Source organism: Myodes glareolus, chromosome 4 (genome assembly GCF_982192425.1).
Source record: "Myodes glareolus chromosome 4, mMyoGla1.1, whole genome shotgun sequence".
NCBI lineage: Eukaryota > Metazoa > Chordata > Mammalia > Rodentia > Cricetidae > Myodes > Myodes glareolus.
The window spans coordinates 65,749,071-65,765,896 of NC_142029.1; the positions used below are offsets into that span (position 1 = coordinate 65,749,071).

The 16,826-nt window shown below is 51.6% G+C and overlaps 4 protein-coding genes across 14 annotated transcripts in view; 1 reads left to right on the forward strand and 3 right to left on the reverse strand.

The window, feature by feature from the left end:
• Positions 1–1,397, forward strand: part of Dcaf1 (DDB1 and CUL4 associated factor 1) — a 76,109-nt gene extending 74,712 nt beyond the window's left edge. For 3 of the 5 annotated variants that reach the window (XR_007228331.3, XM_048417182.3, XM_048417184.3), the window contains one exon: positions 439–1,397. Coding sequence is in view for 3 of the 5 variants with exons in the window: in XM_048417182.3 (XP_048273139.2) it covers positions 439–497 (59 nt within the window). In the remaining 2 variants the exon portion in view is untranslated. The remainder of the gene's footprint in view (positions 1–438) is intronic. The other 2 variants (XR_007228332.3, XM_048417183.3) reach the window with 1 other exon arrangement.
• Positions 1,398–4,378: 2,981 nt separating this feature from the next.
• On the reverse strand, positions 4,379–7,505 carry Rbm15b (RNA binding motif protein 15B). The gene has a single exon (XM_048417186.3). The coding sequence runs from the start codon at positions 7,397–7,399 to the stop codon at positions 4,724–4,726; it is 2,676 nt and encodes an 891-aa protein (XP_048273143.3). The 5' UTR covers positions 7,400–7,505; the 3' UTR covers positions 4,379–4,723.
• Positions 7,506–9,077: 1,572 nt separating this feature from the next.
• On the reverse strand, positions 9,078–12,246 carry Manf (mesencephalic astrocyte derived neurotrophic factor). Its single transcript, XM_048416856.3, has 4 exons — positions 12,090–12,246; positions 11,330–11,457; positions 10,436–10,577; positions 9,078–9,494 (listed from the first exon to the last, which is right to left on the reverse strand). The coding sequence occupies exons 1-4, from the start codon at positions 12,172–12,174 to the stop codon at positions 9,310–9,312; spliced, it is 540 nt and encodes a 179-aa protein (XP_048272813.1). The 5' UTR covers positions 12,175–12,246; the 3' UTR covers positions 9,078–9,309.
• A 1,123-nt stretch (positions 12,247–13,369) lies between these two features.
• Positions 13,370–16,826, reverse strand: part of Dock3 (dedicator of cytokinesis 3) — a 389,362-nt gene continuing 385,905 nt past the window's right edge. For all 7 annotated transcript variants that reach the window (XM_085689689.2, XM_085689687.2, XM_085689686.2 and 4 more), the window contains one exon: positions 13,370–16,118. In XM_085689689.2, coding sequence (XP_085545815.1) covers positions 15,609–16,118 — 510 coding nt within the window. In that variant the 3' untranslated portion in view covers positions 13,370–15,608. The remainder of the gene's footprint in view (positions 16,119–16,826) is intronic.

Here is a 16,826-nt window from a genome sequence, read left to right on the forward strand (position 1 = left end):
TACTCTAACTCGGGCTGGCCTAGAACTCACTATAGCCGGTGAGCCTCTCTTTAGCGCTTCCTCGGGGTAAGGCCAATGATCCTGCCATAAGGAGACAATAAGCCTGGAGCTAAGACCTCTGCTCCTCTCAGTCCTGTCCCTTTGCAGCCCAGTGCCCAGGTGAAGGCTTGAGGACACTTGATCCCTCTGGGGTGTCCCGGGCAGGAAGCAGGGCCTCTAGGTTCAGGTCTTTTGAAAGGCAAGAGGACCAGAGGTCCCAAGGGTGTCCATTGTTGCCAGCAACAGGCATATTCTCTGGAGCCAAGCTCCAAGGAGTTAATTGCTGTGTTTTCTACTTTCTGGAAAGTGGTAATTAACCCTGCTCAGGCATAAGTGTGTTGAATGCAGGGTCTCCTACAATCCTAGCACATAATTTTCTCTCCCTTCTCTACCTTTCAGCAGACAGCTCGGACAACTCTGATTTGGAAGATGACATCATCATATCTCTGAATGAGTGATGTGCCATCCCCACTTGGAAGAGAATCTTGGCAGGCGAGAGAAACTGAGTGAATGAATTCAGAGCACCTGCCTTTGCTGTCTCCCAGGGCTGTCCGTTAAGGAGCTGTATGCCCTGCATTCAGAGGACTGGTTTAGACTCTCCCTGACTCTGAGGGCCCTTCTAAAAACAATAACAACCACAAAAAAAGACTACAGGGACTAGGCCCTAGTTTGCGTCCCCTCCTCCTAGGACGGACATAGCTTTCCTCAAGGGAAAAACAAACATGTCTCTGGGTATTTCACAATATATTTTCTTTGTATAATGTTCTTTACTTAAAGAACAAGAAATAGTTTTTTATAAAACTTTAAAAAGAAAAAAAAAGCAACAGGCATTTATAACTGAGGGTCTGAACTTATATCCACCAGTCTCCTATCCTGCACTTCATTTTCTTTGGAAGAAAATGATGTCTAAAGAACAATATAGAGGCATTTTTACATACGTATTTAAATGAAGAGGAAAATCGTGGTTTCTTAAATTGATAAGGATTAAGAATATTTTATTATAAATATAATATATGATTTTTTTTAACCTGTTTTGTTGCCTCATACGCTGTCAAGTTCATTTGTTTTCCTTTGTGCCAGAGCGGGAATGGAAGACATGTCCTGCTACTACTGGGAAAACGCCTAACTCCTACCTTGGTAGCCAGGCAGTTGTGTAGACCTTGTTTTTGTGGAGTTGAGAGAACTTTAAGGGTATAAATTCACTCCCTCTCTTTCTCTTTGTGATTCAGTTTTTCGAAAGTCTTTTTTCCTTCCCTTTCTCCCCAATGTGGAAATTACAAATCAAAGGTCTTTTTCTTTAATGTAAAGTGTATTTATTTAAAAAAAAATACAAAATAAACTACAAGTCTGTCTTTGTTTATGGCCTTTCCTTGTTTTCTTTTACTGAGGTGGGGTGTCCTTCTCCACCTCCTCACAGTTCTGGCCAGACCAGGGGACCTAAGGAAGGCAGAGCCTCCCACAGCAGATCTCACAGGGCAGACAGTACTTTAGTCACTTGAGCCTGGCCTCAAGTTGCTGGAGTCCTTGTGAGGATAACAGGGTGGGGGTGGGGAGATAGGGGAGTAGGGCTGCATCTCTATCACCGTGTGTGGGACCTTTAAGGAGCAGTCTGGCCACCCCTAGGTCTTTTTCAGTCCTAGGAGTTGAGGGGTACTTGAGGCTTGGTCACGTTGGATATGGAGAGAAACTTCACAGGTCTGAAAGTATCAGGGGCTCATGTTTTGTTTATCCCACCATTTCTCTTCCCACAATAAATATAAAACATTAATTTCTCTCTGATTTTGCCAAAATGGTAGCTTCGGTTTCTGTTACATAGGCATTAATTACATAGCCACAGAGACACCTCTCCCTTTACTGAGAGAAGGGTGCATTGGGTATAAACAAGCAACACAAGATGGTGAAAACTCTCCAGGGGTAGGTAGAACCTGCTACACTCAGGAACACAACCTGTCACACTGAAATGGCCTGCACCACAGAGGCACATCCATCCTGTTCCTGTAAAAGCCGAGGCCTCAGCTCCTCATCTGCTTCATGCCTTGGCATTAACTGGTTAACTGACAACAGCCAGTACAAGTCTGATGGCTGGCAATGGATGCAGCTGAAGAGAAAGCAGCAAAACTCTGCACCATCACTAATTCAGCTCATCTGCTAGGAGCTCTTGGGAGCACCCACAGGCCTCCCAAGGTGGAGACGGGCACATTTAATAGGAAAGCACAATTCTGGTTGACTTGACAACACTCCCTTAGGAATGTGTTTCATGAGACTAAAAGAAAACATCTACCTTCCTTGTTCTACTAGGGTTCAGAACCTCAGTCACTTAGGAAGACACGGTATAAAAACACTACCCATTAGGGGGTTTTGTCTGCTCTGTTTTGTTTTTGTTTTTGTTTTTTTGCCTTCATGAAACATCTCAGCCGCTGGGTACCTGCTGTTGGCTTTCTCACTGGAGACAATGTCATGACCAGACAAGGCCTTGGTTACCTGACCCACACCTTCTTTAGTGTTGGCAGGGCTGGCTAGGAGGCCACAGAACCTGTTACGTCTTAAGGACTAAAAGGAAGTGATTAGGATGGTTAAGTGGTCCAAGGTGGAAGGTCACAGTGGGTTGTGGGTCTTACCAAGAAAACAGTGGTTATCACTGGAGCCGAAGGGTGACTCTTTCCGAACGGGTTGGTTAAAGCTGGGGCCGGGGTGTCTTGGTTCTGCCTGGGAAGGGTGCACTTGGGGGATGAAACTTGCTTTGTAGCTGCTCTATGACATTGTTCAAGATACCAAGAAAAACAGCAACAGGCCTTCAAGATGAGGCTTGCTCTGGTTTCTGGCGGTATGACAAAGAATTCTGAAGTAGTTGGGACACCAGGCTGACTGACTTGCTCCAATGAAGGCAGTGACCACAGCTCAAGGATACGTTAACACTCTTCTTAATGCTTTAGAGCAGCGGTCCTCAACCTTCCTATCCTTCCTATACTGTGACCTCTTAGCACAGTTCCTCTTGTGCTGGTGACCCCAACCATAAAATTATTTTCATTGCTACTTCATAACTATAATTCTGCTACTGTTATGAATCGTGACGTAAATATTTTCTGGTGACACAAGTTTGTCAAAAGGGTTGCGACCCTCTGTTTTAGAGACATGTTTGGTATCATGAATACCAGCCAAGGCCTGGTGAGAAGAAAGTCACTGTTTTACCCAATTCCCAGAGTTTCTGTCCGTGTAGACAGACAAGAACTCCATATAACCTCCAAGGTCTATCTCAGAGCCCAGAGGGTACAGGTGCTGCCTGAGGAAGTGGGCCAGAACCAACCCCTAACGAGGACTCCCATTTTCCTAAGCCTGACTGGTTTGGACTACCCAACCTGGAACATCCTAGCCTAGCTGTGATCTGTGGCGACAATTGTTGCCTGATCTAACTTCCTACTTGAGACAGCAAAGGCAGAACCTAAAACTCCTTAGGTCGCTTTCCCCTCCCAGCCTGAGGAAGCCTCAGTCTGTTTCCTCCTTAGCCCAGCTGATGTGGCTCGGGGCTCTAGCCTATCATTTAGCAACTGTGACTTCTTTCCCACAGAGAATGATCTGTTTCCTTACCTCATCTGTGTATCAGCAGGGAACGCTATGTCACTCATCAAGGACATCTTCCTGGCACTGTATTCCCTTGCAGCACTGAGTATTGTAGCTGGGGAGTTTGCTGTTGGCCATAAGCCTCTAGGTTTGACTGTGGCACAGGCTCACTCTACTGACAACCCTGAAAGACCAAAGAAAGTCCCAAATCACAAGCACATTGAAGGGTTAACCAAGCTAGGCTGTTTCTCACCCTGCATCCCACCACTTGCCTCCAGGACCCCTGGTTCCCAGGCAGCTGACCTGATACTAGAGACCCTAAACTACATTAAGACTAAAGACTGATCCCGAGGGAGCCTGGACAGGTTAGGCACAAGGCCCCTCAGCATCAATATTGCACTGTTCCTCCCCCCCAAATGCAAGACCACAAAATGAAAACTACCCTCCCTGTCCAACAGGCTTTAGAATTAGGTACCTTGTCTAACGGCCATAGCTCAAACTGAAGCACACTTAGGACAGGGAAAAGACAATAAAAACTACCTGTAGCTGTTGGTTCAGACCTTAGGCCCAGGCCCTTCCTCTAATGGGCTCTGCTCAGGGTGGTGTAAGGGCCCACGTCACACAAGCCTGTTGGCCATCAGAGACAGATGAAGAGCTGGGCACCACGAACGTGACACAACTGTTAGAAGCAGTGGTCCCCAAAACAGGACATACATAGATCATGCACTGAGGGCAGTTTTCCATTTTTTAAGAAAAAAACCTGATTAAACCAGGACTATGGTCAGATTAAAAAAATTCATCCTCTGACAAAGGCTTTACTGACAACTTTCCATACAGTTAGTCAAAAAAATAAAAATAAAAAAGAATAAAAAAATACAGAATACAGCAGATAGTATCTCATACATGGGAAACACAACAGTTTTTTTTTCTTGTAAAAAAAAACAAAAACAAAAACAAAAAGCCCCAGACCCATGAGCTTAGTTTTAGCAGTGGACAGGATGCCACCAAATGAACCAGAACAACCCAGCAGAGAATTGAAACCAAGGAGGTAAGGTGGGTAGGGAAGGGAGCAGTTTTTAACATAACTGCTCTGTGACACAAACACAGCTGGAAGAGCAGGTACGGGCTAGGCAGCGTCTCTGACTATAACTATCACCATATGCTCTTCCTCTAGCTTGCCCAGGGTCCGTAGTGCCGACTGCAGGTACTGCTGTGAGAAGTCGCAGGGTGGGAAGGCGTAAAGCATGCCCGTGCTGTCTCTGCCCTTAGACCCACCCACTGGCAGGCTGATCACCCCTGCAGCCTGCTTCTGTTTCAAGTAGGAGACCAGGTTCCTGAGAAGCCGCCTCTGTAGGCCTGGTTCCACCGCGGGCACCCCTTCAGTGCCAGGCCCACTGGGGGCTGACTGGATGGCTAGGAGCACTGCGTAGCCGTTGGGGCTCCCCTGCTTGATGCGACGGGTGACCTCGTCCAGCTTGGGCTGGTCCAGTCGAAGGCGCTGGGCAATCTTTAGTTGGGTCAGCTTGCTGCCAGAAGTGTGGTCTTTGAGGAGACCGCTGATAACTCCCTGGTCCCCCTCTAGGATGTGCATAGATGTTGGAAAACAGCTGTTTTTCAAAACTAGAAGCCCATTCCAACCCAGCTGCAGTGTCTGAGCGTACTCGGAAAGAGTCTTTAGCTTTTTGGTCTCGTGTTTTGGCTCTTCAAGAGTCTTGGGCTCTGCCTCAGTGGTCCGATGATTACGTTCACTCTCTCGAGTCTTTTTTCCATGGGAAGAGTCTGGAGCCTCGTGGTGGTGGTGATGGTGGCCCCTCTCCTCCGCACCATGTCTGCTGTTGCTGAGGGAGTTGCTGCCTGACTCCTTGGTCCCTTCACTGGAGTGGTTTTCCTTTCGGCTACGCTCAGGGGTGCGGTCCGAGCCTCGCTCAGACTGCTGCCCCCCACCCTTGGTCCTGCTCCGTTCCTCATAAGGGGAATGAGTTGCCCTCCCACGGTCACTGGAAAGGCTCCTCCGCTTGCGTCTCTCTTCCCAGGGCTTGGCTATACTCCGGTCCCCATCTCCTCCCCAGCGCTCACCACTCCGGCTGCGCACTGAGCGGCTATAGCCCTCCAGGCTGTTTCTGCGGTCCGAACTTTTACTGAGGCTGGTCCAGTCCCCTTCCAAAAAGGTCCGGTCCCGGTCTGAATAGAGGAGGTGTGGAGGGGTCCTATCCCGCACCCTAAGGTCCGCATCCAGGTTTCGATGCCGGGTATATCCATCAGTGAGCAGCTCATAATGCACAGGGAGAGGGGAGGGCTGGTACTGCTGGGGATAGCGAGTCTCCTCTGCTTTGGCAAAATCCACCCTGAGCCTGCGATCCGGACCACCCAAGGGAAAGCCCCTCATTTTAGCGCAGGCGGCTTGGGCTGCGTCCAGGCTCTCGTACTGGATGTAGGCAAAGCTGTCTCCTTTGACGTGATCGATGGTCCGAATGCTCCCAAAGCGATCAAATTCCCTGGCCAGGGCTGCCAGCGAGGTGTTAGGTCCCAGACCACCCACCCAGAGGCGGGTGGTGGGGTTAGCCTTGCCATAGCCTATCTTTATGGGGTTTCTGCCAATCACCCGGCCGGACATAGCCACTTTGGCCCTGTGTGCCATGTCCAGGTTCTGAAACTTGAGAAAGGCATAGGCACCACCCTGGCCACGGGCAGGCCTCTTGATGACCACCTCCTCAATGATGCCGTACTTCTCGAAGGCCCGTCGGAGCTCCACCTCAGATACGCTGTGGTCCAGGTTCCCGATGAAGAGATTGCGCGTGGCCCTCTGGTCATCCTCCGGCATCAGGTCCTCCTCGCACACGGCCGGGTAGCCGTAGGGGCGCCCGCGGTCGTCGTACAGCCCGTAGTAGTCCAAAGCCCGCTCCCGAGACAGTCCCACGGCTGCCGCGGCCGCAGCATCCAGGGCGAAGGCTGCCGCGGCGTGCCGAGCGCGGGGCTCCCGCAGGGGCGGGGCGGCTACCGGCGACAGCGAGCGCTGCTTGTACTGGTAGCCCCCGTGCAGCGGCAGGTAGCCAAGCGGGTCGGCGGGCGTGGGGGGCCCCGGAGGCGGCGTGGAGGCGGCGGCGCTGCTGCTGCTACTGCGCCGGCTGCTCCCGCCGCCGCCGCCGCGCAGGTAGACCGGCTCTACCTTGAGCGGCCGGTCATAGAGTAGCAGCTGCCGGGCCAGGGCGTGCTGCCGGGCCTCGCGCGCGTCCTGTGGGTGCCGGAAGTTCACGTAGGCCACGCGGCCCAGCTCCGGGGTGTGCGACAGGCGCAGGCTGATCTCACCGAAACGCTTGAACTGGTGGAAGAGCCGGTCCTCCAGGTGCTCGGCCGGCAGCGCGGGGCTCAGGCTGCTGATGAGGAGCGTCTTGTACTCCGGAGCCGCCGTGGAGCCGGGACCCGCTGGTTCCGCCCCGGGGGGCGGCGGGGGCGGCGGGGGCGGCGGCAGCGGAGAGGCGCGGGGCGACGCGCCGCCGGCACCGGGGTCCCCGGAGGCCTTGCCGGTGCGTCCTCCGCCTCCGGGCGCGCCCGAGGAGCGCCCGCTGCTCGCTCGGTGATTCGCATCCCCGGCGGCGCGACCGTCGCGATGCCCGCCGCCGCCACTGCCGCGGGGCTTGTCACGAGCCCGCGCTGGAACCGGGTGCTTGGTGCCGCCGGAGGCCTTGTGCGCTGCTCGCCGCCCGCCCGCCTCTGCCTCCCGTTCGCGCTCCCGCGGCCGCTTAGCGGATGATGACGAGCCACGCCCGCTCGGGCTGGAATCTCGCTCGTTCTGCCGCTTCATGGCGCCGGCGCGGCGGGCGGGCGGCCCGCAGGCCCCTTACAGCGGCAGCGGCGGCAGCCCAGGAGGCAGCGCCCCCGGCGCCGCCATCTTGGACAAAAGGACTCGGCGCGGCGGCGGCGGCGGGGCGGGGCGGGAGCGGCGCCGGGGGGGACGGGAGCTGCGTTATCAAGCTGCGCCGGCCGCACCACGTGACTCGGGTGGGCGGGACGAGAGTTTCGCTCGGCGCCTATCACCGGGCTCCGCGGTCCTCCACCACGTGACATCCCGGCAAGCGGAGGAGCTGGCCGGACTGCGAGCTCTGGCGCCACTTCGTGGCTGCCTGGGCTTAGGCACCGGCTTCTGCGTTGTGCGTGGAGTCCCTCAGGATCAGGCAGGCCCCAAAGGGATTGGGGCTTTGTGCTCTGGGGCTAACCACTCCGGTGGGTCTGCCCGCTGGCCGTGCCCACTGGAATAGGAATGGTCAATTGACCGGCGGCCTCGTTACGTGAAGTACCCCACTCAAACCTGCCACTAGCTTGAAATCTTATTCCCCTCCATGGCGTTTTCTAACTGGAACCAGAGATGATATCCTTGAAGAATCCCTACACCCTGTCCAGGACCCACATCCCAGGTATCTTCTGCATTCAGATTCTTCAGGCACTGTCCTGGCAAGACCCTGAAAACAGATTACAGATGCTGGTGAGACCTCCCTGGGTCCAGTACTGCATTTGCATCCTATAGACAGGAATCTTGGTGCCCCTGGGTCCAACTTTCTGCTGTAGGTTTCTGGGCAGACAGGAGGCTGGGAAGGTAAGTCTGTAGAGCAGGTAATGCCAGAAGTTAAAATCTCTCGCCACGCTGACATCTTGCTGGCTAGTGTTCTGTCTACATCCAGGTGAAGTACAGGCAAGAGTACCCAAAGGCGGGGCTTTATGCTCTCCATGGATGGCTGCTGTTTCCAGGTTAGTTCCTGTAGGATGACAAAGGGTGCACCCAGCTCTCCCCTCCTCCCACAGGCACAGAGCGATTGGCAAGAGACAGGTGCAGAGGGCTCCATAGCAGGATTTAAGGCCCCGTGGATGCAGACTGAACTTAGGAACCACACAAGCGAGCTCAGACCGACTCTTTGGAAAACACAACTTCTTAGCTGTCACTTCATTTACATGATGTTTGGTGGCAGCAGGAGCGGTGTCCCCAGCAAGGCACAGTCACTCTGTTAACTACCAGTCACAGAGCAACTGAAAACCATACTGCACATAGCTCTCAGGTCCTCTGAACCAATTCCTGCCAAACCTGCAAAACTACAAGTAAGCAAGGGGCCTTGTTCACACTAGACCTAGACCGGAACCCCAACGAATGGATAACTAAGTACCAGGTGGGGTGAAGAAATGAAAATGCCAACTCTGACTACCTGCACTAACGCAGAAAATTCTCTGCTTGTTCTGCACATGCTGACTTAAGACCAGTAATAGGTCCACCTTCAGCTCAGGTGTCAAGCCTAAGTCTTCACCAGGCTGAAGTACACAACACTCTGAAGCCCAGAACTGCCCCCACCCCTTCAACTTTGATTGCTCCAAGCTCCCAAATCCTGTTATGGGTGATTCTGGCACTGGCAGGCCAAGGGACCTTTGCAGACTGGAGAGATAAACCAGTAGATTATAGGACCGAATCCTGTTTTAGTTCACTCTCCAAAGACAGATTTGTTTTTACCCTTTAATAAAAAATTCCCAGACAAACTCTGAAGTCCTAGAGTAAACCAGCAAAAGAAGGAAGTAAACTCCTCCCCCTGGGAGGAGGGGGCACCATGGAGCCAGCATCATCATTAGGAAAGCTCCAGGCTTCGCGTCTCATTGTCAGGAGCCCGCTTAAAAAATAAATTACAAAATGTTGTTTGGGGGAAGAGACAGGTGAACTGTTTTTCCCTCCGGTGACTATAAATCAGTCCGTGCGCTGGCTGCCTTGGGGGCGTATTTAGGCATCAGTTCGTTTATCTTCCGGATATAGTCAGACTTTTCTGCGCAGCCTTTGCACATCTCCCCCCAGTCGTCCAGGATCTTCTTCAGCTCTTTCACCCGAAGCTTCTTCAGATCCACTGTGCTCAGGTCAATCTGCTTGTCTGCAGGGAGAGCAGGACAGTAAATGGTAGGATGCTGCAGCCCCCTGTGCTGCATGCAAACCATTCCTTAGGATGGCCGGCCCCTACTTGCGGCAGGGGAGACGTATGTATATTGTGCCAAGAGGGAACTGGCATTCTTCACCAGGAGGGTCACCTCAGGCTGTCAGTATCCACTACAGGACATGCAGTACCGAGAACCCACATGGTTCCAGTTCCCCAAGGACCTTTTACATGTTAGCACAGAATGAGTTCCAGGCTGATGACAGAGCAGACACATCCTCTTTCTCCCCACCAAGGTACCAGAGTCAAAGCTTACTCCATAATCCATGACTCAGACAGACCTACACCAGAACCAACCAGGGTACCAAATTACAACCACAAACACAAGGCCCTTGGACACGTGAGTTATAATAAACACTGGCATTGTTTAAACTTTATGGGAGAGGCCTGGCTCGTCTCAAGACTGGAGTTATGTGCGATGAGATGGGCTTTGCCACGGTGATGCTGTGACTCCTATCATTCCTGGGCTGAAGGTCTTAGGGCCATCAGAAGTACAGCCATGACAAGTCTGTTAAACTCAAGTCTCATTACAGCACTTCTCTGCTCAAAAACTTCTGATGCTTCCAACTTCAGACTAAAAGTCAAATTCCTTACCAAACCCCAAGGTCCTACCCAACTTGTCCACCTTATGTATTATATCTTTATATTCTCTGTCTGCACTGTCCTGTTATTAGCTGGTCTCCTTCAAATCCTCCCTCTTTCAAAGTATGCTAACAAGTCACCTTCTCAACTTCTCACTATCACCTAGCTTTGATGTCTCTGAGCCCTGCAGAGTATCATCGATCATGCTACAAACCCTCATGATGACGCTTCTGACTAGAAAGCAAGCCCAGGCAGGCACACAGACATCGCAGGAGGCGCACAGTCCTGGCCACACTCACCGTATTTCAGCTCGCAGATCTGGCTGTCTTTCTTTTTTAGCTTCTCACAGATCTTCTCCACGGGGATATGGTGGGCCAGGGGCTTTGACACCTCATTGATGATCTTGGTGGCTGCATCATCTGTGGCCCCAATGTAGTAGCACTGTAGCAGAAAGGAAAAAGGAACAAAAGTCTTAATGTTTTATGTGCATGATGAAGCACACATGTATGCAGGTGCTGGGGAGGCCAGAAGGCATCTGATTGCCCGGAGCTGGAGTTAAGACTGTTGTGGGTAATGGAGACTAAATACAGGTCCTCTGCAAGAGCAGGACACTTTCAGAACCACCTCTCCATCTCACGTCATCTTGAAAACTCTTGGCCAGGCTGCATGTTTTTAGTGCTTGCTCAGATCTAGTAGTTGTACACTCTAGGCCTTGATATTTGCTCAGTGCCAGAGTTTCCAAATGAACTGAAGAACCATCAGAGTTCCAACGAAAGACTGCCAGAGAAAGTAAAGCTACAAAGGCCAATGCTTTACACTAGGGCTCTTGCCCTTGACTTGGCCCTGGCCACCTTGGGGCACCTAGTTAACTATTTCCGATCCCAAACACACCAAACTCTCTCTGGCCTTTGGGCACTCAGACTGTTTGGATCCCCTCTCTGACTACTGTCTCTAACAGCCCCCAACTCCCCAAACTATCCTAGTCTATTTTCTTCATGGATACACCGCTCACTGCTTTCCATTTGCCTGGCATTTTTCTTTCCTGGTTGTACCAATACTCAGCTCATAGGAGATATTTTATAAGTACAGGCGAAAAATACTTCAGTCTTGCATTAGTTTACAGACATGGCCCATCATCAAGTGGACCATACACGCGAGCCAGGGAGAGCCTGGGTGGGTCACCAGAGACTTACCAACCGATTCTCTTTGCCTCTTGCTTCACGACAGAACTTTATAAGTTCTTCTTCAATAGTGGTTGGTGAAAATGTGACATCTCTGTCTTTGAGGTCCTGGTAAAATCTTCCCAGATAAGAAATACAAACTGCAAAAGAGGAAAGAGAGATGCTAAGCAATTACTAGTCCCCATTTTACCAGGGGTAGAAAAAAAAAAAAGAGATGATAATTATTTTCCCATCATTGGTTTTTCTCACGTACTCAAAGGTGCACAGAACCCTTAGGTTGCTGGGGTCTTAGTACCCAGTGCATGCTGAGAATGAACATTACCCCAGTGACCCCCACACAATCTTCCCTGCTCTTTTCAAGTTTAAGCCGAGTGTGGACACGTGTCCTTGAGAGGGAACTCACTGTGACCTCATAAGGGGCACACTGGAAGCTGAAGCAAACAATCGAAATGTTTCTTATTCCAAATACAACACCGAACCCATAAGTGCAGCTTGGCAATCCCAAGAGGCCGTTGCGGCCCACGGGGGTCCCTTCCCAGAACCTCTAAACAGTGATGGGAAAGGACAAAAACTCCTGCGTTGTGAGCTTCCAGCCAAGTTTTCAACGCGACTGAGCCGACGCTTTCCCCTAAACGGGTCAATGCTTCTAGGTCCGGGTAATAATTCCGAGGCCCTTCCTCCAGCGGACCGCGCCAGGATAGGCCCCCGCCCTCTCGGTTCCGTTGGGTTCAGCGCCATCTGCCCCCCCACCCCGCACCTTCTCCCCACGCACCTTCGCAGTCGCCTGGCCGCAGCGCCCGGCTGTCAGGCAGCACGCTCAGGGCCAGCGCTACCGCCAGCCCGCGCGTAGCCCACATCTCCACTGCCTCCGCCACCACCGCCGCCGCCGCCGCTACCACCGAGCGAATGAACCGCACCCGGCGCGGTGCACCGCCTAGGGGGCTGGGACACAAACCGGAGCTTCCCATTGGCCGGTAGTCCCGCGCCCACCCATATGCCGCATTCTCATTGGTCCACGTGCCCCGGAGCCCAGGACGGCGGCTCCACGCTACCCTTCCTCATTGGCTGGCGGCGTCTGGGCCGTAGACAGTTGTCGGTTGCTGATTGAGCCTGGGCGGTCCATAGGAAGCGGCTGGGCGGAAGCTGCACGGGCCACCATATTGGGTAGGGGCAGCGGCTTTGGCTCTTGCGGGGCACCCTCTGAATCCGGTGACTGGTCCCGAGTACTTCTTGGCTCCATATCCAGTCCCTTCCTGGGCCCCGGACTCGTAGCGCAGGACTTCTGGCGTCAGCAGACACCCAGCAGGACAAGCTGCGCGAGCAAGGATCAGAAGCGGTTGTTTTGAGCCACCACGTGGATTGGCGAACCAATGAGAGCGTCCACTTTCATGCGCCGGCTGCCCACACCCCTCCTTATCCTGGGTCGGAACGCAGAACCTCTTAGACCAAAGTCTAGAGGCCTGTCAAAGTCGGCTGCTGTCCTGGACATTTGAGGGCCCTGTCTGCGGCAAAACGAGCCGAGATTTTGGGATAGCCTCCCAGTGGAGGCCATGGATATCGGGAGGTTTTGTGTCCCACTCTTCGAGATGTGCAAATGGGAACTGGAGATATTACCGCCTGGACTGCCCTGATGCTAAGTGCAAGGGCTTGGCCTCGAAGGCAGAATATGAAGAGCGGCTAGCTAAGTACAGGAAAGTATCTGGAGCTAAAAGGGCTTGGAGCCCGGCGACAAGGGTTTGAGAGGGGCACTTACGCTCCCATTCAGTGAAATCAGTGGATCAATATCAGGTATTCATCTTTAATTCACATCACAGCAGTCAAGGGAGGGGGGAGTCAATTGGCAGGTATTTACATCTAAAATTCACATTACTCGTTGGATGTATAACATGCTACCACAATATATACAGTAAAATACCTCTTGGGACACCGGCACAATTTTTTTCTTTAACTTTTCTGGTACAGGTAAGATCATTTTAAAATCAGTTTTTCTTTAGACACGAGTACACAAAGGAAATGGTTAGAAGTTTTCTTGTTTTAAATAAGCACAGAATGCCAGAGGTTAAAAACACATTTATAGGGCTTATTACCAATTAGACATCACACTCTATACATTTTTTGCTCAAATTCCTGTACAAATACACAGCATTCAAATAGGTATTTACAAATATGCTTGAAAGAATGAAAATCAGTATTTCACAATCTTTTCAAATGATTCTGATCTCTGGCCTCCCATTTCCCTCACACTGGCTGGTTTTTCAATACAAAGTATTCAGAATAGGTCCATTTCATCCAGTTAGGGAAAATGGAGAGGGATGACACAAATATATTTCATCTTGCATAAAGCAAGGCCAAGGAACTTAACCCTACATTCCCCTCTCTACCTCCTGTGCCACAAAGTGGAGAAGGTAGATGTCTGCACGGGATAGCAGGCTGCCTTCATGGACTGAGGTTCAGATATGCCTGGAAACCTACTGCTGCCTTCCCTTAGAGTCACAACAAAGCTAGACTTTGACCCTCATACCTATGAACCAGATGGTCCAGAAACAAGCTTACCAGTGAATCTAGGTTCAGGAGCAGGTGTGTCTGCCCTTGGAGCCAAGGCTACCTGGATTGGCCTACATCCTCCACAGTCTCTGCTCTACTCCGCCTGAATGATCCTGAGGTATCAGAAAGCCCTATACTGTTGTACCTGGACCCCAACATACTCTGGAGTTAAATGGGCCTTCTATCTTTTCCTTTAGGTTATTTGCTGGCAGTTCTATTGAACTTGTTTATAAGAGAAAAACACTTTTCGGTTTGGGAAAGAATTGTGGGAAAGGAATGAGCAGCTAGGCCCAGAACTTGGCCAACAGGAGGCCAGAAGGCCAACAAGGTAAAGGGAGTGGGGAAACATACCTGCTCACCAAGGAGAAGGCAGTCTTAATGGCCATCACTGATGAGAATGTAAGCAAATGAAAGGAAAACTGTCTTGAGACAAGTTATTTTAAAAGTAACTTAGAAGCACCCTGGTGAAATATTACTATACCCCCACCATAATACCAAGAGAAAAATCAGTGCCCTGACACGAAAGAATTTCCTATAAAGTCACCACTGTTCCCTTCCTAACAGACTGGGGAGGTTTGAAAAACTGCCCTTCTGCCCGTCTGAACCCTGAGTGGAGGGTTCTGTACTTGGCTATTTGGAAGATAACAGTTTTACCTGTGTGGCTCTCTGCTTCCAAAATTAGTTTCCTCCCATCATTAAAAAAAAATTATTTTAATGTTTTATACCCAGGAGCTTGCTGAACCTGACCACACACCCTCAGGGCCTGGAAGCCAGGCTGGGCAGCCAACCCCAAGGCTCAGAGGTAGTGCTGAAAATCCCTGATTCAGGCGCTAAATGGCAGGCATTTGGAGCCACCTGTGAAAGCTTATGAGGCATTCTGGCTCCTGCCACACTGGATCCAGCCTCATTCTTAGACCAGCTCTTTCTAACACAAGGGAAGGGGCTAACTCTCTGCAGGAGTGATAGCCCTTCTAGCTTCATTTAATTCAAGCCCCAGGGCTGAAGAGATAACCCTTGCAAGTCCATTCGAGCCAGGGAGGCTTCTGCAGATCATGAGGTGTTTTGAGTGGAAAGTCCAAAATAAAAGTGATGTATAGTGTCCAAAGTGGGATAAGAGACAAGACTAGCCCATGGAAGCCTGGCAACGTGCCCGGTGCATGCAGTTAGGCCAGTCAAGTGCTTGACCAGCCCCTCAGTTGCACACTCCTAGATGGAAGAGTTGGCAGGTGGGCAGGCATTTGTGCAAAACGGCTTGTGGCCTCTTTGTCCACCTGTGACATGTCGTCCATGTGGTCCTTGCAATCCCTGAATGCAACCATGAATTTTTCTGTCTATACAGCAAAGGAAGAGGTCCCTAGTGCAATTTCCATTCTTCGCCATCTCTACCCTGGAAGGAGGGCCTGGGCGCCTCCTCCTGGACTCTGCAATGCTGCAAAGCAATTCTGTCTGTGCAATATCTTCATATAGCTCCATGTGGTCTGGAGCTGCAGGAGGAAGAAAGCAACTACTGCATAAAGGAAAACCCAGAAAAATGGGGGAAAAAAAAGAAAAAGAGAAACCACAACCCTTCATGCTGATGTGGCCTCTGGACATGGCAATACATGAGTTCACGGCAGTAGAACAGAGACTCTGGTGGTTTTCTCCTGAGTGCCAAGCCTCTAGCTCCCTGGGAGGGACTTGCTTTTCAGACCCGAGTGCCTGGGCAAGCTGCTCATTGAAGATGGTGGTGCAGCTGCCTCTCCGCTCCTCACTGTTCCCCTCGGCCGTGCTCCCAGGCCATGCGGGCCTGTTCCTCCTTGGTGCTCCCAGGAGGCAGTGAGGCCTTTCGGTGCAGGCCCCTTGGCCTCTCAGCCTCCTCCCGCAGTAGCACACCCTCATCGTGCTCTAGGGCTGGCAGGCGGGGGTGGTAGGGCTTGGGTGGAAGCGCAGGGGGGTCCATGGGGTCCTGAGGGATGACACACCCTGGGGCTGAGTGGCTTCTGCATGGCTGGGACTTGATGGAGTCAAGGACAGCAGACTCAGAGAGGCTGTAGTGGACAGGGAGGTAGGGCGGCTCAAGGTCTTCATCGCCATTCCAGGCCTGGCTTGGCATGGAGTCCATGGTGTCTGTTCGAGGTGGGGCCTCTGAGGAGTGCCCAAAGTTACTCTCACTCAAGGAGGACACACCGCTGCTGGCACTGCCAGACAGCGTAGAGTTGCTGCCATCCAGGCCCGATTGGGGGCTTGTAGGGGAGGCTGGGATGGGGTGGAGAGGAGACTGTGCGAAGGAAAGGGTGGGTAAGTTAGAATCCCCCTAGACAGGTGGACTGGCCTGCCATGTGGAGACCAAGAGTCTGCTTATCAACAAACGTTAAAATCTTATCAGCTTCATGTCTGTGTCTTCAGCAGTGATTCTCCCTAAGCATCTTACCCCCAAAGCAAGCTAGTGGGGCCCAGAATCACTATTACTTCTGAGGGCCAATGAATGCCCCTGCCCTGGCTGCTGGGCACTGATACACCTCGGGCCAATTCCCAGGTTGGGTATGGTCTGGGTCATCAGGCAGAAGGAACCCTGCTGGGCCACAGATGAGGTGAGTGTTACTCTGTGGCTAAAATCTGTCACAGACTTGGCCTATTCCCATTTGCAAAAAAATGAAGCTAACAAGAAGAGTCAAATTTTACTTCTTGAATTTTTTGTAGAACTTTAGTGCCTGATATTTCTCATTTTCAGTTGATACTAATTTTAAAAACTTATAAGCTACCACAGGGACATTTATTTAGCTATTGGACTACAGTGTGTTGAGAGCCTGTGGTATTGGCAGAGAGCCCCTCCATACATACTTTCGTTGTCATGTGCTGTCCATAAGACCCCTGATTTCCCTGTCCTCATGTTCATTGCAGCATTCAGGGGTCACATGCTGCTCTAGTGTGGCTCTAGCCACCCCCAGCTTCTGCCAGCTTAGGCTCTCAGTACAGAGGAGAGGAG